Raw genomic sequence first — 25,124 nt, 5'->3', positions numbered from 1 at the left:
ATAAGATATTTTTTGTTTCTGATGTACTAATAAAACTTTGTCTTAGACCATCAGTTATGATATTCCTTTCATGTCCTTAGCTACATATTTTTAATAGCTATTTATATTTATTAGATGTAGTACAAACAACAATCTTAATCCCATTCAATAGCTCTCATAATTTATTTCTAATTGCATGATTCACCTTGATATTCGAACCTATACTTTTTCTTGAGTGACTTCATGAAGATTTTGTAAGTCTATCCTCTTTCTATATGGAATATAATTGTGTCATGATTGCTGGTTGCAAATCAGTCACCATGACCAGACAAAGATTTCGTTATTAATTACAACATAGGTCCACAGTAGGAACACTTTATGTTGATACAGTGCAAAATAGATGTGCTGATACACTTTATTTGGCACCATAAGAGTGCCATGCTTGTTGCTTGTTGTTAGTTATTTGGCCTTCAGCCCTGCTTCCAGTAAAATCCATGACAAAAATGCTTTCACTCTATTGTCATGGAAGAAAACTGGTTCTGCTGAATAGCACTGGTAAAAGGAATTTTTTTTGCTAGTGTATATTTCTGAGAAAGAGTGAGGAGATTATAAACCATGAAAATTGTCTCATTTAGTTGCTGTGAGATTATTTTTAAATTCATGTGTTTAGAAAATTTCCTTTAAATTGCATTTAACTAATTTTTTGAAATTTGTTTTTGTGTATCCTGCAGCAAGCAAATGTGTATAACATGGATATCACAGAGGAAACTTGTTGTTTGGGTCATTAGGAAACATATTTTGAAACAACGTACTGATTTCTCAATCAGTATGAGATAATAAGTGGAATTTTTCAAAGGAGACAAAGTTACTCTAGCTGTGCAGATTTAATGATTTCAAAAGAAAGTACTCCCATATTACAAATTGGTATTCCTGGACAACTTGTAGCTCTGTTTAATGAAGCTTATTTTCCTTGCATAACTTACAAACAAAGTATGACTTTTACACCTGAAATAAAAATATATCTATACCTATTTCTCCTCTGTGACTTCTGTGAGAAGGAAATGAAATATATCAGAGTGAGTAGGTGAAAGAATAAGATTGTGTGACTGTTCTAGAAAACTCATAAAATCCACTATAAAAGTTAACTGATATATGCATATTTTTCATCTTTTCAAATGATCCACAGTTTTTAAAAAAATGGAGTAAATGCAGAAGTACCTCTATCACTAATATGAGTTTAATGTAATATGCATAATTGTTGAATCTTATAAGCATTATAATCCATTTTTATTTTGGTTGCAGCTGACATCTATGGGAATACAGTTTCCTTGTTTATTATAACCCTGTTCACATTCAGCTCCTATGAGTAACTTGATTTGAGTTTCAGCTGAGTTAAAACAATGGATTTCTCCTTGCTTTTGGAAAAAAATCTGCTGAATACTATGGGTAAACCTTCGTACCACCAAGAAAAATAAACTACTTGATTTCAGAAATACCATCATTAAACTTCTCATTAATCTAAAAAGAAATAAAAATTCTAAAGGGTCCCTGGTGACTGCAGTAGACATTAGTGTGGGTTTGTACAGTTTGAATTTGAAGAAAATATGAGTAAAAATTTTACATTTACATTTGGAAGATATTATAGGAGTCAGTTTTCAGTGGTTTATTATTTGGGACAGTGCTGTTGAATTTCTTGGGAATTCTTCACAAGTTTCTATAAAGTATAGAAATAAATATGTTTTGAAAAAATTATAGGAAGCAATTCTTTTTCCTTTCAATTTTATATGAGAAAGTATTTCATTACATATCTATCTATAGCACATGTTTATTTCAAGAAAGGAGTGAGGTGGAAATAGAGTAATGTCTGAATTTTAAAATACTTTTGCCATGGAGCTCAGCTCCTAGTTTTTCAATAATATCATAAATAGGAATACATAGATTACTTTATCTGTATTCTGTTGGTGCAGATTGATGTGATATTTTGAAATATTTTATCTTCTACTATAATTTCAATTCCTCTCCACACTATTTTTCTTTACCATGCATCACTGTTCTGAGCTGTGCCTTCAAACCCATGGGTTCACATCATAATATATCTTGAAAACCACTACATGCCTGTGGAGACTAGAAAAAAATCCTTTTTTTCTTATGCCATCCAGTCTTGCGACTGTGTTAAATATCTTAGAATTACAGGGTAATTATAAAGGATTAAAATGTTGAGGACTACAATGAAATTCTCTATGTCTGATGCTTTCCAGAAATGTCGATCAACCATTCACATGATTCTACCTTTAAAATATCCCATATAAATCTGTTTGGGTTGCAGAGTTTTAGGAGACAGGACAATCACTTTTCCTTTCATTTGGTTATTAAAAGGTAGCTAGTACTCATAAAATATAGCAGTACTGAGCATGCTGATTTAGGAATGAAAAGAGAATAGAATTAAACGGTGATGAGTTTGAAGCCTGTGTGCAGGAACAAAGACGGGTCTACAAATCACTTCAACACACATCCATGACTGTACTGAAAAGGTCTGGTATATGTATAAGTGTCATATACTAATGTGGATGTGCTTTGCCATCACTGCTGGCTTTCTCTTTGTGGTACAGAGGAAGGACAGCACTGAGTTGTACTCCAGAGTTTCTTTTTGCTGGTTGAGCAGAGCCTGAACTGTTGGCTCAGTCTTGAAACTTAGCTGTTCCATAGCTAAAGTTAGATAACATAACTGACACTTTTGGCGATTTTAAAAAATGTCCACATTTTTAAATTCAAGTGAATGATGACCACAAGAGTCACCTGATTAAGGTGTGATAAAACAAGAGAATAGAAGAACCACAGTAGGCAAGGTATTGGTTTCACAAATAATGAATAAAGTAGAAAAGGTATTCTACAACCACTTGTGTCTGCATTTAAAAGTTAGGTAATGGTGTTTACTCTTAATGAAATCACAGTAGCATAGCTAGATGTGAAAAATTTAATTCAAAAGAGCTGAACATCTCCTCCTGTGTATTCATTGTTGTCCACATTGAAAAATTCCATGTTATACTTTTGTCATCATAGTATTGCAGATGCTATTCATGTTGTAGAATTAAGGAGATGTTGAGCTATTGTACCTGTTAAAAAAAGAATGGAAGTAAGCTCTATTTTTATCTCAGCCATTCAGTAACCACTTTTTCTAGTCTATGTATCACACCCTACCTCAGTTTGCTGGCCATAGGTGTTCTGAAATAAGTGGACATTTTTCTAAAAAGTATTAAAGGCATAACAACAGGTAAATTATCTTCAGCCTGTGACTTGATCAAAGCTGTTAACAGAATCCAAAGCAACCTGTGACATCTGATCTTTTTGTGTAGGGGATAATACAAGAAGAATCTGTAATTTTAAGTCAGAGGAGAAAAATGTTTTGAAGCAGAAAATTTGCCTGAAAAGATGACATATTTTTAGTAGGTGCTCATACAGATCCTCAGGGCCACAGTACCACAGTACAATTGTGTTTACTTGCCTCATGTTAAAGCATTTTTGTAACTGAACTTTCTCTTGTGTCATTTTTCTCTGTTCCAAACTTTGTCCAGATAGAATTTCTGTAGCTGGCACATTGATCTAGGATTTACTAACTCTTCTGTACAGATATGGCCAGTATATGTTTACAGATCCATTCCAGAAGACTAGTTACAATGACTCCAGAAATTCTAGGAACAACAACCCTAACATCAATCATGATGTAAATGTAAACATAAATCCAGTGTGGCTGGGGTGTGCAAGACAGCTTTGAAGCTGCTGATCAGCCAGAGAGTTTGAAGACAGTGACCAGAAGAGCTGGATTTAATGCTCTTGCGCCACAGTATTATATGCATTTATTTCTTTGTGGGAAAAAGAGAAGAGAAACTTCTGAACTTTCTCTTTCCTCAAGAGAAAATTACAGTAGTAACTCTGGGGACCTGCTATTGACAATTGCTACAATATGTTTCCTGTGATCCTCTCAGACTCTGACACAGAGAGAAAGCCTATACATTTAAGTTTGGAATGCAAAAAGAAAAAATGATCCTCCATCTTTAAACCAAAAGCAAGGCTGTGTAGATTACTGAACACAGTTTTTAGCGATGTTTACAAGTTTTCTTTGATAGTCCTGAGAGAGAACGGAAAAGGATTGGTAATATTGCTTCTTCAAGAGTGACATTTTACTGATAGGGAGTTGCAGTTTGGTAGGGGTTTTCCCCTACTTTCCCTTTGCTTTACCTTAAGGTAAAGGCAATCAAATAAAATTTTTTAAATACAAATATGAAGCATTTAGTCAGAGTGAGGCAGAATGAGGCCTGGGAGTGGTACTTGAGATTTACCAAAGAATCTTTATTACATTCTTTATTAAATTATTATGAATTATTTCAATATTTGTTACAGAATTATAAAGTTTATGTCAGAATTAGTTCACTTAGAGGAAGGCAGAAATCAATCCAGCCTGAAAAACAGGAACAAAATCTGATCCTGTTCTAGCACTTTATGACATAAATACTTATTCAGTATGAGCTAAAAATGAACTTTAGATTGATGAAAGTCTTAGAAAAATTTGACATAAAGAATATGTGTTATCAAACAAAAAAAAAAAAAAAAAAGAAAGGAAAGAAAAGGAAAGAAAAAAGAATCCTGGATCTATTTGAGTCTTATATAAACAAAGTCATCTTGAAGATGCCATGCTCATGTTAAAAAAGGTTTCTTCCTCTCACCACAAGCTTAGCTCTAGGGGAAAGGACATCCCTACCTATAACACTGAAAAATGATGTTCTGCTGAGACTTTTCATTTCCCTCTTGGGACTGTTTTGTTATCAGTGAACTTTAAGAGTAGCTTCCACAACTTTCAGGTTTGGCATCTGACAGGATTAACAAAATATTTTTCCTATGGCGAGAAGTGGTGTGAAGGGATATGGAACAACTTGATTTTTTGGCCTATGGAACTTAGAAACATGTATTTCTGTATCTTTAATATCAAAGGTGTTTCTATGTTTCACCTTTGTGGGAAGAGGAAAGAACTGCTTTGTTTTCATGGAAAAGTACAAGGAGCTTAATCATTTCTGAAAGACAATACCAGAAAGGAACACTTCCAGAGCTGAATGGACATTCTGTGGGCTATCTGTATCCTTAGCAAAGAGGCACTCACTCTCTGAGAAGTTTCACACAGTTCCCCAAGGAAATGACAGCTTATACTCATGGGAGAAAAGTAAAGATCTTGTTAATATATCCCAAACACATGAAATAAGTGGCCAGTAGAACTGTCATACTTGCTCCTAAAAACAATTATATATATATTTATATCATAGATGTTAGTGGTTTTTTTGAGGTTTATTTTGGTTTAGTTTTTTTTGAACAGTGAAATTTATGCTATATTCCCATGTTTACACCCAGTAATACTCATCTGCTGCTTGCCACCTTTACCACTTACTCATCTCAGTGCCCCTGGGAGTCAGTGTAGTGCAGTTAGCATAGGTTAAATTTAAGCTGGTTTTAAAATGTCACCAGCGCATTAGCTCTGCTACTCTTTGGCATTACACCAGGGCTGAAGTGAGAGGTGAATTCATGCTGGTATTAAGGAGATTTTAGGTTAGAAAAGAACTTGATCTTAGAATAGAAATCCTCATAAGACCTTTTTTGCACATTAGGTTACCAAGAAGAGATGAGGTTATAGGAAGTTCTTATCTGGTCTCAGCAGTTTATAGCAGGAGATGCCTCCTGCTGTGTCTGAAGCCAGGAAGAATCACGGCATCTACAGCTAGCACATGGATACCAGTTCTGAAACATTCTAGACCAGTATAAAATAGGTAATAATTACTTTCCCAAGATCAGTCAACAGAAGGATAAAAGTCAGAGAGAAATATATGGAAGACTTGGGGAATGACTTTAACTGGCAGTCTGAAAGAAAAAGCCATATTTTACAGATTTGAAGAGCACAGAGGGGGAAGTTTTGTCATTTGAAGTTGTTTGGAAAAAAATATGGTGCAATGCTGGAAACTTCTATTCACCTGTGTGAAGAGATCAGGTGTAAAACTGCATGTGTTAGGCAGAGAAGTGTCAAACCTGGGCCTATGACTCATTATAGGATTACTGTTTGTGAATTTTGTGTTCTTGGCAAAAATCACATATGGCAGAGGAAGAAAAGCAAGGAATCAGGTACTATGAAGCATCTGACTAAAGGTACACTTGCTAGGTGCTTTTAATCTTCCTTCTTTTCTGAAATTATTCTCTTTGTTGTTATATTTTTTGCCAAGCACTGACCACACCTCACTGAAACAACCCTTTAGCCCATGGCCTTGCAAAGTCTATCTTTTTAAACCTTCACAAAGATTTGTGATATCTAGAAACATTCTTCATAGGCATTACCCTGTGTCATATTCATAGTAAGCCACACTAGCAAAAATAACTTCTTCAGAAACTTCATGTGATTCACAACAGTTACAGTCAGATGCCCTTCACCAAACCACAAATATTTTTTATTTTACCACACTTGATCTTTGCTTAGATATTATATTCAATTATCCAAACATTCTGCTTTTATTTCTGCATATTGAAAAATGTAAAGTAAGCTCTCTCTACATAGATGAATAGAATGGTTTGGGTTGCAAGGAATTTTAAAGATCATCTAGTTCCTGCCCCACTGTCATGGGTAGGGATGTTTTCTACTAGACCAGGCCGCTCAGAGCCCCATCCAATCTGGTTTTGAACACTTCCAGGAATAGGGCATCCACAATGTGTATAATGACATTAAAAAAATTGGCATTTTTAATGAAAGTTTGAAGAACAATTAGAAAAGTCTGTTAAAAGAAAATCAGGTGAAGAAGATAAAATCCCATATTTCATGAATTTTAAAGGTTGAGATATTTATTAATTAGCATTGATTCAGAGTTCACTGTTTCAAGAGAACATTTTAGAACATTTCAGAACATTTCTTAGTCACTGAATTTTGTTAACTTGTGTGACCTAAATATAGGTAGCTTCACCTTATTTTTATTTTATTTCATTTAGAAAGCAAGTTTTTAAAGCGGACTATCAACTGTGTTCTTGCAATACATATTACAGATGGGATGAATGGTTACTATAAATCTCTTCAAAGTGAAGTTAACAATAGAATTATTAAAGCAACATTAAATATAACAACATGAACACTGCTTCTATCATACTAGTCTCATCATAATTCAGTAATAAAAGGAAGTAAATATCTCTAATTTATTCTTATAACTAACTAAAGATATTTCACAACAAAAACATAGTTTAGGCATTACCAAAGTGAAATAACATAGCATTTAGGGAGAATGTTGATATATTACATTGATGTTACTATTGTACAGAAATAGCACAAGTATAAAACAGTCTCTCAAATATACAGAAAAACAAATATATGGGTCATAAGAAAAAATTGTCAGCACTGTTCTCTATTGATTCTTTTGATTCAAGTATCTATGTGTTGATCTATATAGTTAAAAAATAACCACAGTAAAAAAAAAAGGATGCATAAAACTTATTTTCTTTTAGTAAAGCAATCCTTTAATTTGTTTTAATGAGAAATAAAATATTATTATGCAGTCAAAATGATCTGCTGGCATTATCACAATATAAACTCTTTTTTTTTGTTTAAATATGAGTTTAATGTGGAAAATAAAATAGAAGCTTGTCGATGCACAACAAAAATGCATTTAGGCTGAAGTGTGAGGGCCAGGATGTGTGCATTATACACAATTTAAAATTTAAACATCTGTGTGAAATAGTGAGAATAAAATTATTTCAAATGGAAACAAATAGACAAATCAGAAAGAAGAATAAATAGAAAAAAGAGATGTATTTCTGACATTTGTTTTTCACTTGCTTTCCTCTGAGGCCAAGTGTCTGGGTTCATTGAAGAGGATTGTAACATACAGCTTTACATACCAGTTTGGACAAATCAGTCCTATATCCTTGTTTGAACTATGAAAATGTGTTCATTTTGAGCCTTTAAAAAACCCTGTATATTTCCATCTATGCCTGCCTTCAAGTGCCATGTTAAAACAATAGTGTTAAAACTGCTACTGACAGAAGCATGCTTCAAAGTGCAAAATAATGCTTGGATCGCTGCCACTGAAGTACTTCTTTAATGAATATGTCATGTAATGAGGACAGGATTTAGAGTCCTTTTGCCCATCAGCACCATTAATTTAATCTCTTTATAATGGGGAGCTAAATGAAGACATGAGAATCATTTCCTTGAATAAAGTACATTAAGAAAGAAACTAAGGAGTGGACTAGTTGCCTCCAGATGTTCTTGGCTGAAAAGTCAGTAACATTTTGGGGAAAATTAAGATGGCAACCTGATGTCACAGAAGACTATATCTGAGAAATCACATTTCTGGTGCAGGAAAAGCCAGAAATGCTGCGATTTGTGCAAGAGTGTCATCTAGGAAAATGATGTCTTCTTCACCAGAACTTATCCAAAGAACAAGGTCATGATCTGTCTTCCTGATTTGCATAACAAATCTAAGGTTTGACTTTGAAATAGTTATACCTTAGCAACAAATCACTGATATATGCAGTGATTTCTTAGGCAATGACTAATGCTCATTATTAACAGCATTATCTAACACAAGTAAGATAATTTTGAGATATTTCACTCATGTATTGCTTTGAATTCTTTAGCAACTACAAAGTCTGTTTGTAAGCGGCATTAGTAACACAGTATTTTCACTTGTAACTGAATCAGCTACATATTGCTTGGATCAGAATGAAATTCGGCTCAGAGAATTTCTGTCTGTCAAGCAATTAAGATATTTGACTTTAGTTTGGAGACAAAAGCTGCATAGCTCCAGTTTATTTAATTCTTACAGCCGTAGTGACTGGCAGTTCTAAATAAACACTATTAATAAATCATTAATCTGTAACTAAAGACTAGGTTTTTTCTGGAATAGTTGCCAAATGCCTACTTCAGGAAATCTCACTGGAATGCCTGTCATTCTCACAATTACAGCAGAGAGAGCAGAGTGAGTATTTCAGACAGCTAAAGTAAAGCATGAGAAAACCAGAAGCACATTAGTTTTGAGACTGTAATAACTACTGTGTTATTTACAATAAGAATTCAAAATGCTAAGTCTCAGAACGCTAAATAAAGAAGGAAAATAATTAGTTATTGATTCAGTTTAGTAATGGGGACCAATGGCAGTGTAACAAGAAAAGACCCCTACAAGCCATTAGGAATAAGAAATGGGGACAAGAAATGAAAATTAATTGGAAATTTGATCCATTTTTACCTCCCACCTCAGCCTCCAGGTTTCAAATGGTGCCTGAAATGTCATTCATGTAATTATTACCATATCAGGTTGAAAGCAATTTCAATTCAGCTGATTTGATTGTGCATTAATGGCTGGGCAAAGATAAGGAATGTGTATGGTAAAAACAGCTGTCCCTTACAATAGCAGCAAATGGGGTCAACTATCTTATTAGATAACCTTAAAATCCTTGATCATTCAGATGTTTGGGGGGTTGCTTTGTTTGGTTTGTTTTTTGTTTGTTTTAGTTTGGGGGTTGTTTGTTTTTTGTTTGTTTATTAAAGGTTAACAACCAATATGAATGAGGACATAAGCTAATTGAAGCCTTTCCTGCCAACCTTCACCTTCCTGTTTGACTGATTCTTTTTGAGAGAGTTTACTAAATCTCAGGGTGCAGAAGATGGAAGGTATCAATAGCTGTTTCTTGCCTGCCACTGATGGTTGCAAAGGACAATGTGTCATACCTCTTTTTCACTACAAAGTGACAGCTGACTCATAATCTGTCAGCAACTGTAATTTAATTCCATCAAAATCAGAAAAATAAGAAGTAATGCATTGGTTATTGCTTCAGCCATAGCCAAGAGTCTAAAAAGACCTCACTGCCAACTATTGACTTGGCAATGTTTCTGACAGGAGAGAGTCTGGAGCCATCTGTCTCTACAGAACAGCCCTTTTCCTCATTTAGTTAAGCATTTTGGGGAATCTCTCCATTTTCTGTTCTCTCTCATGTATCTCTTTCCTTATCTTTATTGCATAAAACATAAGATTTGTGTTTTACTGTACAGAACCTCTTGCTTCACATTTGCTTTCTAAACTACAGTTTACATTTATGTTGGGAATGAACTTCTGTAAGCTGCTGTCACTGTCTAGTGGTTCCATTTCTGCAGGCTATGGTCTCTCAGCGTTTTTTTGGACTTGTTTGGCTATGTCTTCTTTCTCCATCAACTTCGCTGGACCGAAACAGATACAACTAAAATACTTTGTCAGAATTTCTCTGTAATTAAATATGTATACGTTCTGTTGACCTGTTCACTGAGAGCATCTGGATGTTGGTCAAACAGGAAAAACTGGTAAGAAGAGAATGAGATGAAAACATACATCATCCAGTCAGTTAAGAGAAAAATCTAAACAGAAAAATCCAGTGACCAGTGACACATGAAGGTCAAGATGACTAGAAAAACATTTAAAAAGTCCTCTCAGGTGGTAGAGGTGGGATTTGCAAGGTTGGTCTGGAAAACCAAACCTGCCAAGCACAGTGGAGTCATCATTCTCAGGAAAAAGGACTGTTGTCTAAGAACTCCTAACTTTTTTGGTTTTGTTCCTACTTAGGCAAAGTAAAAAGAATTGGTATGTAAAATACAGTATTATCTCAGATTAATTGTTTTGTGAAGTTCCTTCACAGGAGTTGCAAATGCAAACCCTTCCTCTATTTCTTAATCAAGGCCAGGCTGTAAGAAACCTACATGTGTCTTGATAAGGTATGAACTATAAAAGCAAGATGGATATATGATATTTATCAGCATAACTTCTGAGGGTGAGATATCAAAAAGGAACACCTTTGTAAAAAGGAACTGAAAAGAATTCAATACAGTGAGATTTATTTCAACACACCACACAGAATTTGATGGAGTGTTTTGGAAAGAACCCTTCCCATTACAATTTTTTATATGTCTGTAAAGAAACATCACTGATGGAACACCTGTTAGCAACATATATATGTGAAGAAGAAAAAATCATTTCTTGAATGGCTAGAATTACCTCCTAGGCAATATACTGGCTATATACTACCCTTGCTGATCTTATTCTTGGGAACAATAATAATAGTAACTTGAGTAACTAATAGTAACTAACACCACAAAACTGAAATATCATCAATTTCATCCTATATTCTGTAATCTGAATACTATATAGAAGTAGTTTCAGTTTCTCAAACTTGTCTCTCCCCAAACCCATTTATCAGTAAAGCTATATAAACCTCCTTGACATAAATAGTAAACACCTGTTCTCTAGTAGTGCTATTAGTTCAGGCAGAAGCTAGAGAATAAGCACTTCCACAAAGTGTGTTAGGATGTATTTAAGACATTAAGCTTCTAGCTTCATACATAAGTTTTGCATTTGAGGGGAGGGAAGACAACTCTATTAATCTTTGTTTATTCTCCAAATATGACATTTTGACAGAATAAACTCTAACTTACTGATTTATAGTATCACAGTGAATAAAGGGATGTGAGTCTGGTAAAATTTGCAACAAAAAAAAATTTCCTCTTTTTGTTTATGAGAACAGTACTTTTCATTTTGACAGAGAGTCTTTTAATTAGAATGAATTCCTGTCCACAGAAATGGTTGGGCAGGGAGTTCATAATTAGCTACTTAGTCAGTTGGTTGTTTTGAGAGTTCAGTAAGGACTGTCTGTGAAAATGAAATCCAGCACAATAATGAAATCACAGATTAGGCATGTCTCATCTTAATACAGTGATGTCTAATTATGAAAGAATCTGTACTTACTTGCCAAGTGCAAAACACTCCATCTTAACAGTAGATCCCTTTGCAGCTGTAACTGTGTAAGGAAAATGGACTTCAATTTTTGGTTCATATTCCCCCATGACACCTGGAACATAAGGAATGTTTAAAATATGAGATAACATGAGTTTTCCACTATTACAGGAAAACCCTGTGGCTTCCTATTGAATCTGCCCAACAGTAAAGCTGGTAATCGATGGAGATAGTCTCATTTGATCTGATATGTTGTGCTCAGGTCTAATATATATATATTCCAAAATGCTCTTCAGAGTTACCAGCAGTAAAACAGTGAACTTAAAAAAAAAAGATTTATTTTTCTTCAAACACAGGTTAATATTTAAGTTTTGAAAGATTAAAGTGGGCAATCAAAAGAAGAGTGAGAATTTTCATAGACCAAATCTTTTATTACCAGCACAATAGAAATTATGGTAAATAAATTAACGTATCATGCTGTGTTTGACTGAGGACTTTTCAAGTTCAGCAAAAAATCCCCTCAAATTATGTAAGATTTGTATACACAGATACAAACACAGATAAGCAAATATTAAAAATTCAGTTACGTCATTTTCAACAACCCTTTTAATTTGGGAGATGATTCTTTTTATCAGGACAACACACTAAGTACTGTAAGGTACAACTTGAAAAACATTCAGGGGTCTGCAAAATATAAACATGAAAATCAATAGAATTATCTGTAATTTGCTGTGGAGTAACTGAAAGCTTTGGAGAATCACAAGATTTTAGGAAATGAGAAATGAGTAGGGAAATGGAGGTATGTTTTATAAGACAAGGTGAGAGGTTTTTATTTGATGCAACTTGTACCAAATGTTATAATCAACATGGTAGGAGAAGAATATAACAGTTGTGTTTGGTTAGAAGTTGGGTTAAGGGGGTAGGCAATACTCAGGAACAAAAAGCTGTATTAAACAAAGAAAGAATTGTTCAGGTTTTTAGATTAGAAAAAGTGAATAAAATCTGACTTGTTGACAAAGTAGCAACAAGACAAGTCCAATCTAAATCTGTAAAAATCAGTCAAGATTCTCCAAATAATTCTAAAGTAAGCAAATAGGAACAAGAGATGAAAAGGAAGGAGAGGAAAGAGACATCTTTCTTATGCAAGAAAGAGAAATGAAAGGAGCATAAGAAGGAACATGTCAGTAGAGGAATATGAGATTTACAGTTGATAGAAGACCAAGCAGACAGAGAGAGATGGAAAAGCAACCCACAACCTATAAAAGCAAAAAATAATATGTAAGACCAAAATGATAAAGCAGATACTTCTAGCCCTTCAAATGTTCCTTATGGGGCTCAGGATTTTCCTGTGGGGCTGTGCTCTCCTTTTTCTTCCTATTCCACAGGTTCCTACAGCATGATTCTGAGAGAATGTCTGAACATATATGCATTTAAGCATTTTGTTAGAGGGTTACATTTGGAAAGAAAATCCAAGTGTGTCTGATATATGAATCAAATGACAGAAGCAGAAAGCATAAAATGCTTTTATTTCAAATAATGTGATTCCATAAATAATGTGGTTTTATAAGTAGCAGCAGACTTCTTTTTAAAAAACGTAATCCTGCAATATTACATGTGCTAGCAATAGTGACCCATTTTCCTCAAAAATATGATTAAATCAATGTTTTGACATTGCTTTATGGACTTGTGAAGAAATACTGTCCCTTGTATGAAAAGGCAAATTTTGAACCAACTCTATGATTAGAAAAAAAAGGAAATTAAAATCTGTGTCCTGGTTATTAAAATCAATTCATAGCATCAACCAAATTGTATTCAATTAAAATTTTCTTTAGCCTAGGCTGAAAAATGATTGCTAGTCTAATCTGTAATAAAAATGTTATGGATTGCTTGTACCACTTGCTTGTACCATGTCCCTAAATTTCATAATTTAGTTACACTCTTTGTAACTTCTTTTACTGGTTTATGTATTCCTTTTATGATTACAAATACTAGTTACTAGGGAATGGCCTGAAGTTATGTCAGGGGAGGTTTAGGTTGGATATCAGGAAAGGCTCTTCACCCAGAGGGTGGCTGGGCACTGGAACAGGCTCCCCAGGGAAGTGGTCACAGAACCAAGGCCCCCAGAGTTCAAGAGGCATTTGGATGATACTCTCAGGCACATGGTGTGACTCTTGCTGATGTTCCTATGCAGACCTAAGGGTTGGACTCAATGATCCTTATGGGTCCCTTCCAACTCAGCATAGTCTGTGATTCTGTGACCAATTACATGGTTAATAAGATATATGTCATATCCCCTTCTAGATGTGTCTTCTACAGACCAAAAAACCCAGACTGTTAATCCTTCCTTACAATGAATCTTTAATAAACTTGTAAGCATTTTTAGTGCACATGTTGCACCATTTAAAATTCCATTCCATCATTTAGAGATGTGAAATTGAGAACTGCACAGCAATAGTGAGGCTGTAGATCTTTCTGTCACTTTTTTTTTTTCTTGGGATTTTCTTCCTTGCTTGTTCCTTATTGCTTTCCTTACAATTCAGCTCTATTTGCTATTTTGCACTTGAACTGATGTTCATCCACAATGGCAGTCTAATCTCTTTACTAATAATATCTAATAAAGGTATATTTTTAGGTTTAAGTATTATATAAATTTGTAGTGAGTGACAATATTTATTGCTTCTTCACTCTTTCTATTATCACAATATCATTTTGCAGCTCTCCAGGATTACTTTTTATTTTAACTATTCTGAACAATTTTATATCAACAATCTTTTCTACCTCTCAGTTTATTTTGTTTCTATATAGTTTAGGTGTGGAATGGTGAAATCCCAGAAAAGTATTCTGTGGCTTCACTGACAATCCCCCAGTCCTCCAAACTGTTCAGATACTCCTACGACAGAGGCATTTTTTTATCTATTTTTAATTAAAAATGGGGCTGTCCTGCAGCCTCTCTGAATAGTTGATTTCTTTGACAGCCTTTGATGAGTAACCTGTAAAGAACTATTTGAAATGAAAATACACAGTAGAACCTTGACCATTCCCATTCATATTCTCTCAGACTCTTCAGGAAAGTTGTATACAGACTGAAGCATGACTTCCCTTTTAAAAAGCTCTGTCCTTGATATATGACTGTGTAGTAAGACTACTGTATAAGTATAATCCTACTGATTGTACTTTTCTATGTATTTTCTATCAACACACTTGATACAGAAGTTAGACGTATTCTTTGACTCACTAAATAAGCTCCTCAGATGTTCCTTGGAGTCCCTTTTTCGAACAAAAGGACCTTTTCTACTTCCCCTCTTCCTAGTCCTGAGACTCAGTGATGGAAAATAATATATCCTGCTTCCTTCCATACAGAAATCTGGCCTTCATGATTTGTTAGTATTCATAATGTCAATATTAAAACTTCAATTATGAGAACTTCAGTCTTGATAGGGGAACCTCCCTAGGTCCCCTTGTAATGAACACTATTGAAAATAGTTCAGTTATGTTTTATGATGCAGCCTTATGTTTCTGAGGTGTTTCTTTTAAATCTCTGGCATCTGCTCACTGTCCATACTCACTGAAGGTTTTGTGCTTCAATTAATTTAAAAAGCGGTGGTTTTAATTTTGTGTGAGATTTTTTTCTGGAAAATAATTGTGTTGAGTTGTCATATCCTATTTAACATTTGACCTTTTAAACACTGAAAAATATGCAGCTTAAAATAGGATTAAATTGTTCTTGCATTTAAAGTAATACAGTATGTCTGTACCCATCTGAGGGACAATATTATCTTTCAGATCTTGTATTTTTAATTTACATTAACTCCCTTCAGTAAATGTAATCTGTACGTGTACTGAATGCTCTTTGCAATTCATGCCATCATTTCCTATTCTTAATGAAATGGTGATCTACTAATGCTTTATACCATGTCTTGTTCTTCTGGGTTATTGCTACAATGGCATGTGACATGCCTGCAGCAACTGGAAGAAAATGTATAAAAGTTACAGAGCAATTCCTTGGTGTCACTATGAAAATTAGGAAACAAAAATCTATTATTGCAAAGGGATATTTTTCATCATTATGATTTATGATCTTTGAGGCTATGGAGGCCATTGCAGTTGCACAGCCATTAAGGGAACTATCAAGGCCTCAACTTCTCACATTACGCTATAATTGCTTTGCTATGTCTGTGGTACCTCCAGGGCCTTTGTCTTACCAGAGTCTGTTTTGGTCACTATGAGTTAGTAATGGTAAAACAAGCAACATTTGCATTTTCATAAAGATTTTTGTTAATTTGTATCAGATGCTAAAAGGAACTTCTAAGAAATATTGAGGCTTTGAGTTATGCACAGCAGAATCAATCTCTCTCAGGCTTATATACACGACTCTCTTTCAGAGGTTTGGGTAAGGCCATAAAAAATCCTCTCAGTCATTTTTTATTTCCAGTTATCAAACATGAAATACAACAATAAATAAAATTGATCAGTACAGAATAAAAACATAATACACGGTTTTCAAGTGGCTAACAAATCATGGAGCTCACGTGGTCTGAGCACTATAGAGCAGTGGGATGCCATTCTCAGTGCTGCCATGCTCTGCCTTCCCATGAAAATAGCTCCCGATAGCTGACCTCCAAGACTCAGTATTTCTTGGGCTAATTACTTACCTTACAGACTCCCTACTTCAGAAGCTGTGTCTTTCATCTAAGTTCAGATCTGGGTATGAAAGTGCTGAATTTGTGATTGGTATAAAACACATGGCTCAAAATAGATCTAGTTTACCAGATCTTAAAGTTTTGTCTGGGATTAGAAAACAGTTTAAAAGCCACACTTTCTTGTTTGTTTAAGTAAATCTTATCCCTGGTCTTTGCTCTGAAATGCATCATTCCATCTAACGTTTCCCAGTGTCTGGGTCTCTGCCCTTTCAGCCAGGGTCTTCTTTGGCTACGGGAGATTTAAAAATTAATAATCCTCCTGTTCTGTCTCCGATTATCAAAGAAAATACTGGTTCAAATGACTGAACATATCCTAGGAAAAAGTATAATTTGACCTTGTAAGGAACAGTGGCTTGTTAGTCACACAGACAGAAAAGGACCCCAATATTTATAAAAGAGGTGATTTTCCTATTCTCTCCTTCAGATATTTTTTACAAGAATGCAGTTATCACAAAGTAATTATTCTCCAACTCAGGTAAAAAAAAAAAAAAATCAGAAAATCTAATTTTTAAGAGGTGGTTTAATTTAACAAGTTGTTCTTCTAACTTTGCTGTGAATCTGTGACCTGAGTTCAAATCTCTGCTACTCAGTGTCCTATGAACCCTAAGATATGTTTGCAGTTCATTTTTCTATGAAAGAAATAGAGATGACATAATAATGTGATAAATGCTGATTGTGAGATGCTCACAAGATATCACAAGAATAGATGTAATTTTCAAACATTTACAGATATTACTACAGCTAAAATTCTTTATATTATCCCCTGTGGACCATTTAATAGAAATGCAGAATGGAATAAAGTAGTAAGATCAGTTTCTGATTTTCCATACCTTCAGCTAAGAACAAGGGAAAGAGCTACAAACAGAATATCAGACACTACCACTTTGAAAAGGACTACTTTACCTCTTCAACTAGCCTGCCACTCCGTGACTTTTACAACCTTAGATGAAGACCATAGAAAAAATGTGAGCCTATGATTTCATCTATACGATAAGAATTTTTCCCTTCGTGGGGAAAAAAAAATCAGACTGCTGAGAAATCACGACACGTCATCTTACTCTGTCTGTGTAAAGGCTAATGCTTCTGTTTCATTAATCTTTCAGATTTTAACTACCCTCTTGAATCTGCCAGAACATGATGGCTCCTTAAATCATTTCATTTAAAATGGTTTGGGTTTGTTTTAAACTGTTTAAGTAATAGGTCTTTAACTTGCTTTGAAACCTAATTTTCAATGGAACAGGTTACATGAAAGACTTGAATGAGTGGCTGCTAGGCATTTAAGACAGTAGCTAGAAGAGGGTATAAGATTCCTGGCTAAACATCATCAGAGTTCTAGGGATAAAATGAAACTCAAATAATTCCTATACTCAGGAGAACGATTAGTGATGGATTGATACTTGCCATTATTTTATAAGTAAAAGATACCACCCCCCATTCAGTGATTAAGAGTGTTTGAGAGCTTTGGGTGAAGTCCCTGATCTTAATCAGATAGTGTAGAATAGTTAATCTAGTTTTTTTTCAGCCTGGACAGTGTTCTAATAACAAAATTATTTGGGATTCTTACTAGTCTGAATGTTCCTAGCAATTTGTGGGAAACCTCTTCAGGAGTGATGAACTTGTCCTGCTACATAAGAGTTTTCTAATAATTTTACAGATCGGAAGCTGAGTTTCCTACCAGATTGTAATAGTGATCTGTTGCGTGAATATGTATCGAAGCCCAAGAAAATTTTGGCTAAGAAAACACCGTGGAAATGATCATATATAATTTTTCTCTCATCAATAATATGTGATGAAAACTAGAGTTGTCTATGTTGTGGAACTTTTGTGACAAATGAATATTTAGCATTTTCCCTGAAGACCTGCACCATTAAATGTCTCCAGATATTTATTTGGAAAGAGACCCCTGCACACACACATTTACAATGACAGTAAATTGACAGCAAAACTGAATTAATTCAAATATAATGATGAAACCCAGCATTATATCCTGAATGCAGCAGACATTTTCAATGCACTGGGAACAATTTATTGACTCATCTGCTATTAATCTTTTTCTAAATGGAAGGCCCAGTGTCTGGTGTAAGTCACTAAAAATTTACTGTGGGAGTGATTGTTTTAAGATAACTGTCCACAACATTCCTTCCACTTAGAGGTTTCTTTGCCAAGTTTTGAGCTATAAATTTACCACTTGAGAAGCCCTAAAAAAGCTCTGTGAAATTGCATTCTGCAATGCATTGAATACTACAGGGCTCTAATGTTTTCATACATTAGAGAGCAAATCCTATCACACATCAATGGATGAAAAGAGGTCTTTATTGGAATATATCCTAATAATAACTAAAATTTAGTAATTAAGTTTCTGGAACAAAAGTCATAATGAACGCAGCAGAAGAAGGGAACAAACTTTAATTTAAAACTAGGGGATAGGCTGTTCATGTGTTTTTAATTGTAGAGCAATAAAGGTAAAAAAAAGGTCACATCTAACTGGAAAAAAATGAACTGAAGTTTAAACAAAACTTTTCTATTCCTTCTTTAAAATCCATATTTTAATTGTACTCTGTTTCACTAGTTCAGCAGTTACACTCTAAACTGTGTTTAAAAAGTCCTTTCTAGAAATAACATTACTATCTTAATCATATTTTATTATTTATAATTAATAAAATGTCATGTATTTAAGTCATACATGCAGAGTAACTTCCTACCTCTCTTCAATATTGAATAAAACTGAAAGTACTTCATTTGCAATTGAAAGTGGGTGTGTTATGGCTGAAATAATGAGAACTGTGGCCATACCCTAAAGGCACAAGAGTAGAATAAGCAAAAAGGGAAACAGTGGTACTTTCTGTAGTTTTTCAAATGAGAGGCCAAAATTTCTGGTGTACAGATTTGGTTGCAGAGTTCTCTGTTTACCTGTATTTGAAAATGTTTGGAAGTAGCAACTATGACCAAGGCTGCTGTCTTTGTCTACATAGAAAATCTTTACTGAGTCATAACCTGAACTACAATCTATCAAATTTCCCATACAGATGTAAAGTGGCATCTAAGTTCTTCTTCTAAATCCAGCACATCTGGCTATCAGACAAAATCAAACTCACCCTTTGGGCATTCAGAGATGAGTGAGGGCATCTGAATGGGTGGTATGCAACATTCCAGTATGAAGATTTGTGCATATGTAGTTGTATGGAAACATGAGAACCTAAACTTTTTCACCAATTGTGTAAATGGATAATTTTTCTGAGCAGCCATACATATCAAGAAAAAACAGTACTCACTACACTAGACAATACAAGAATTTGCTTGAGAGGCCTAAGAATATAAGTCAACAAAGAACTACCACTGGGGTTTTTTTGTTCCAGTTTGGTTTTACAGGGAAGGAGTTTGTGTTGAATTTGGAAAAAGAAATATGTGGCTTCGCTTTCATTCAGGCATCACTGGCCAATGTTTACTCTTCCTCTTTTCCAATTGCCTCATGTTCACCCAGGAAAAGCTCACAAAAGATATTCAAAAACCTGGGAAATGTTATTTAACTAAATGATTAGGAGGATCTAATTTTCATGGAGTTTCTAATTATCTTCCTGATGGCATGTTCACAGTTCTTGAAGAACCTAATTTCTCCTATAATAGATGACATAATTGCTGGTACTTCAAATATGACCTTAAGCTTCATTTTTTCCTTGAAATCTGCATAGTTCTTTTACAGAATGAAAACAAAATATCCCCTTTCCATCTACATGCCAAAGGTGTCAAAACTGATCTTGAGACAGTAAGATAAATAACATTCACTGTGACTATTCTTAGTAATCTGAAACCATTCACAGGTGCAAATGTCATTTTTGTTATCAATTTGCACAAATTTGAATTCAGTCACCATTAATTAAAATATTACCAACACACTTCTGTCTGAAATCTGAAGTTACAGTTTGATGCAACATCCTTCCTAATCCTGAGCTGAATTTAGAGGGACATTTTTTCTCAAGTTCATTTATTTTATGGTTTATATACTGTGTGTATGGATCAATTAACTCTTTTGTTTGTGCAAGTTCCATAAATCATCAGGAGAAGTGAAAGAAAAAACACGAGTGCAGATGTGCAAGGTGATACGTGTCTAGAATCTTGAAATACTTTAGCTAATAAAATCAAGAACTACATTTCCAGCAGATAGTGTTTCTGTAAACTAGTGGAAAAACTTAGCAATTAAAACTCCTTTCAAGTAGACTAAATTCAAGCAAACTTTCACAGTGGAAGAGTTCTTTCTCTACATTGAATCCTGGAATCTTTTCCAAACCTTCCCTAGTTTTCTTCCTGTAATACTCTCCTGGGCTGAGCCCTTTTATATTGTCAAAAGACCATCCCAGGTTGTTTTCTCTATACCTTTTTTTAGGTTAAATCCTTTACAATATAGTGTGGTTTAACTTTTGTGTGCTGTTTGATAGTGTTCTTAACTGTGCTACAATCCCTACAAAACACTCTGTAAAAGGTTTATTGTGTAGGAGCCCTTTATAAAATTCTCTGTCTACTTATAGATTTTCCTACCTATAGATAAGAACTGTAACAGCTTTTCTAAATAGAAAGAAATCTTACTATTTTTTGGAAAAAAAAAAACCAACCAAACCAACAGCCTTCCCTCATTCTTTTATATACACATGATATACACATGTATTTTTCTTTTCTTTCTTTCTTTTTTTTTTTTTGTTTGTTTTTTGTTTTTGTTGTTGTTTTGTTTGGTTTGTTTGGGGGTTTGTTGTTTGTTTGGGTTTTGTGAGGGTTTTGTTTGTTTTTGTTTTTTTGTTAATTAAAATATGACTACACTGAAGTTTCTTAACCCCGATTTTCATCCTACCATTTTTTTCAACATTGTAGAGGGATCTTGTCACAAGAGCAGAATAAAAGAGACAAAAAGTACAAAATACCAGTAACTCATGAAGGATGTACTGTTACTAGAGGAAAGCAGAGATTATGGGAGGTCTTTTCTTCTCAGTTTTCATAGTGACCCATTATTAAAATATCTCACTACAATTTTAGGGGAGAAACAACATGTTTACTACAGGGTAATGGCTGTCCAGGGACATTGCCATTTTATCAGCCTTTCCCTGAAGCAAACCTTGCATACACTGATGTCTTTGTCAGTGCTATCTGTCTTTGTACACCACTAAAGGACAAACTCGATTTTGCCTAGACAGTTTAGCTCTGCTTGAAAAAAAGTCAAAGTAGAATCATTTCAGGTTTGAGTTCTGTCCTGGAGTAGTAAAGAAGAGTTCCCAGTTTCCAGGCAGTTTTTCTGGACTTGAAGAATTCAAATACAAGAGGGGACTGCACCATCTTGCAGTATAATCCACATGAAACAGGAAGCCTACAAGGTTAGAAACTCCAGAAAACCTGGCACAATTAAGTCACAGCTGAAAAAGTATTTTCAACCCCTGTTGCAATCCAGGTATACTTTGCTGTCTTCTAGAATTCAGATCCATATGAATAAGCACATTAGAAGACAAAACTAGTAACAGAAGTAGGAAAAAGAAAAAAACCAAAAAAACGGGAAAGGGAGAGACTAACAGATCAGAAACCTTAGGGATCATTTTTAAGCAATTTTTTAAAATTCTAATTATCAGTTAATTAACAACTATCAGCATTCTCCAGGGATGGGCATAGTCTATGTCTGTGAAAATGCTGATTTTGTTCCACCTTTAATTATTACCTTATTGCTCTGTACTGGTCATTTTTGTTGCTTAATTTCTGGTTTTTGGGAATTTACTATGGATTCTTCCAAACTTCCCTAATGCTGGGAAAAATAATGCTAGATAACCCAGTGATGTTCAAATAACATATCCCAGAGTTTAACCTCAACAAGCATATGCAGACCATATTTACTCACAGAAAATTGCAAAAGAACATTCTTAATACCTTGATAACTATATGTTCTATCATAATGGGAGACTATCAATCACATTGAATTATTCAATAGAATTAAGACAGACAAAATTCAATTCAAAGACTATGATGACATGGAAAAAAAAAGCTAAAGTCAAGGTCTGCATTCAGTTACATGAGAATACATCTGGTCAGACATACTGACCTCTGTTGAGGATAAACTAATTTGCTCTACTGGAACACAGTAGAAAGCATCGTCTGATGTCTGAAATTGTACAGGTTCTCAAATTTTTTTTTCTAGAAATGTCACCATAGCAAATCCAATAGATAGTATCTACACAGAAATAAAATGAAGAATTACTTAATTCTCTCTTGTACAGTAATAAAGTTAACATATTTTCAAGAGAAATAAAGAAGTTAAAAAAGGGAAAAAACCTGGCATCTTATGCTATCAAGCATCAATTATTTTATACTCCCTAGGTTTCTCTTCCCTAAATTTGAAGAGACTTATGTTGTTTTTATGAGTCAAGATAATTTACTGCTCCCAATCAGCATCCAAGCCGTTAAAGATCCATTTTTACAATGCTGTTTATTACTTGTAAACAGTTATTAAATAACTCCTCAAAGTTTGTAATGCATTAAAAGGTAGTTAATGAAATGATGTATAATTTTTTTCCCTGCTAAAACTTTTTATCTCCTCAGATGGAGTTTTAGAGTGTCTTTATAACACAGCTTGATATGAAATTGAATTATATGAAATGACTGATTGTCAAGGACATCTGAACAAATGAGGTATTCATTTTATTCAGAATCCATTGAAGGATTTCTTGATGTTTTTATTTAATTTGCTTCATATCAAGGAGCTAAGTTCCCCTTTGAGACATATCACAAAAGAAATAAAAGATTAATAAAATCCCAGGAAGTTCTTACAATCTTTCAGAGTTTGACATAATGCCTTAATATTATTCTGTTTCTTACTCCTAGATAAATGGAGATCAATGTTGTCACTGGAGTGGTTTTTGTCACAAGCTGTCTAGTCCCCTGGGTATATACATCAAAATCCAAGAATTATGATAAATATATCAATTAAAATATTTTTGAGTTAATGATGCATATGTCTAGAGAATACAGACTATATAAAGAATTTTATTTATATAGCTCCATTTGTAAAAGCTGTTTGAAACCACAGGCTCTTCCTGCTGTTTCTAGTAAATGTGCTGACTGCACAGGGTAATGTGAGTTCTGATGCCAACCACTGGAACTCAGAAAGCTGTATAATTTTTAAACCTAAGTGAATATTTGAAAAGTTCAAAATGATTCAAGTAATTTTATAACAAAAAAGCTTAAAAAGCCATATTCAAAATCATATAACGTGTATTTTCAGATACTGGGATGTTTGTATTAATACCATTCTTAATTTCTCACTTCCTTCACAGAATCATGGAATACACTGAGTTGGAAGGAATCCATAAGGATTGTTTAGTCCAATTCTTAGGTCTCCACAGGACCATCCCTCCTGTGAAAAAATGAATCAGGAAACAGGGGAAATTGTGTAGGAGCTGTTAATCTGTGTGCAAATGCTTCCCCAATACTTCAGAACAGTTCAGAAGGTTGTATTATCACAGTGGTGTGACAGCCACCCATGAAACACAAATTTGCTGGAGGCTGGTATACACTATCCACTTGACATTTAAGAAAATCTGCAGTTTTCCTTCATAGATTTTGGTTCTTAGCTCAGTGATGTAGACTGCTGCCTTTATCTTTATTTAATCTCTCCATTTCTTACACTGTATTGTGTGCCTATGGATTGTTAGTGCAAGATGGATAATTAATCTGTTTAATTACTGCACAAAATAGAATCCAATAAAGGCATGAAGAAATTTCATAAAGAATAAATAGAGTAAGATATGAATAATAAATATGACAACAATTTTTTTTTTCTCAGAGTTCAAACTGCTTAAAAAGGTAGTCAGTGTTTGGATTTTTTAACTTTGAAAGGTTGATATCAAAAAGATCAAGTTCACTATGTTAAATCAGTAAAATTAAACACCTGAAAATCAATAACTAGGAGAGGTATTAAACCAGCAAAAGCAAATAGGAAGTGATACAGTAAAACATGCAACTTTTTGCTGAAGAGGCTGCATGCTATGCAAATGAAAATTTAAATTTGCTACAATTAATAAACATTTAGTTATTTTCATGCTAATTAAGTGAACATGCTTTTAATTCACTTTACTAAACTAAGTCATCTGTGTTTAAATCTAGCTTTTGGAATGTGTCTCCAGCATAGGACTAGCCTTAGTTCTACAAAAAGATAAGCAAGACAGAACACCCTCTCTCAAAATTTTTTCTCTTTGTCTCTTTGATTTATGTAGATATGGATTCACATATGCTGAACTGTTAACATGTATCTGTGAAGAACCAGAAATCATAAATAAACGTGGAACATCTTGGGAAAAAAGAAAATATGGGCACCAATGGAATTATTATTCTCAAAATAACTTTTTTTAGAGAGAACAAAAGAAAAAATTATTTATAATGTAAAAAAATTGCAATATTTTTTGTTTCAAAAGCGCAAATGACAGAATTGCCTCTATAAGCAGATATATACCAATAGAATCAGAGCTACATATCATTTATATTGCAATGTCATGCGCTCCATAAAGAGTATTATTGGAAAATTTTTTTCTTTTGATCTTTGGGGAAAAAAATCCTTTGCCAATTTTTTTTATAATAAGATTTAGGCACTTATTTACAGAAAATAATTCTGTGGTTATATGCCTTGATGAAATTCAAAACTACCTGGGTA

General features: G+C 34.0%; 1 protein-coding gene across 1 annotated transcript in view; it reads right to left on the bottom strand.

The window, feature by feature from the left end:
• The window catches only part of CNTN5 (contactin 5), a 590,743-nt gene that overhangs the window by 122,866 nt on the left and 442,753 nt on the right, over nt 1-25,124 (bottom strand). The window contains 1 exon segment of the mRNA XM_050333940.1: nt 11,763-11,865. Within this exon segment, the coding sequence (XP_050189897.1) occupies nt 11,763-11,865 (103 nt within the window).

Source organism: Myiozetetes cayanensis, unplaced genomic scaffold (assembly GCF_022539395.1).
Source record: "Myiozetetes cayanensis isolate MyiCay16 unplaced genomic scaffold, myiCay2020 scf5-8, whole genome shotgun sequence".
Classification (NCBI taxonomy): domain Eukaryota; kingdom Metazoa; phylum Chordata; class Aves; order Passeriformes; family Tyrannidae; genus Myiozetetes; species Myiozetetes cayanensis.
The sequence above is the reverse complement of the archived record's forward strand: the minus strand, read 5'-3'. Positions and strand labels throughout refer to the sequence as shown.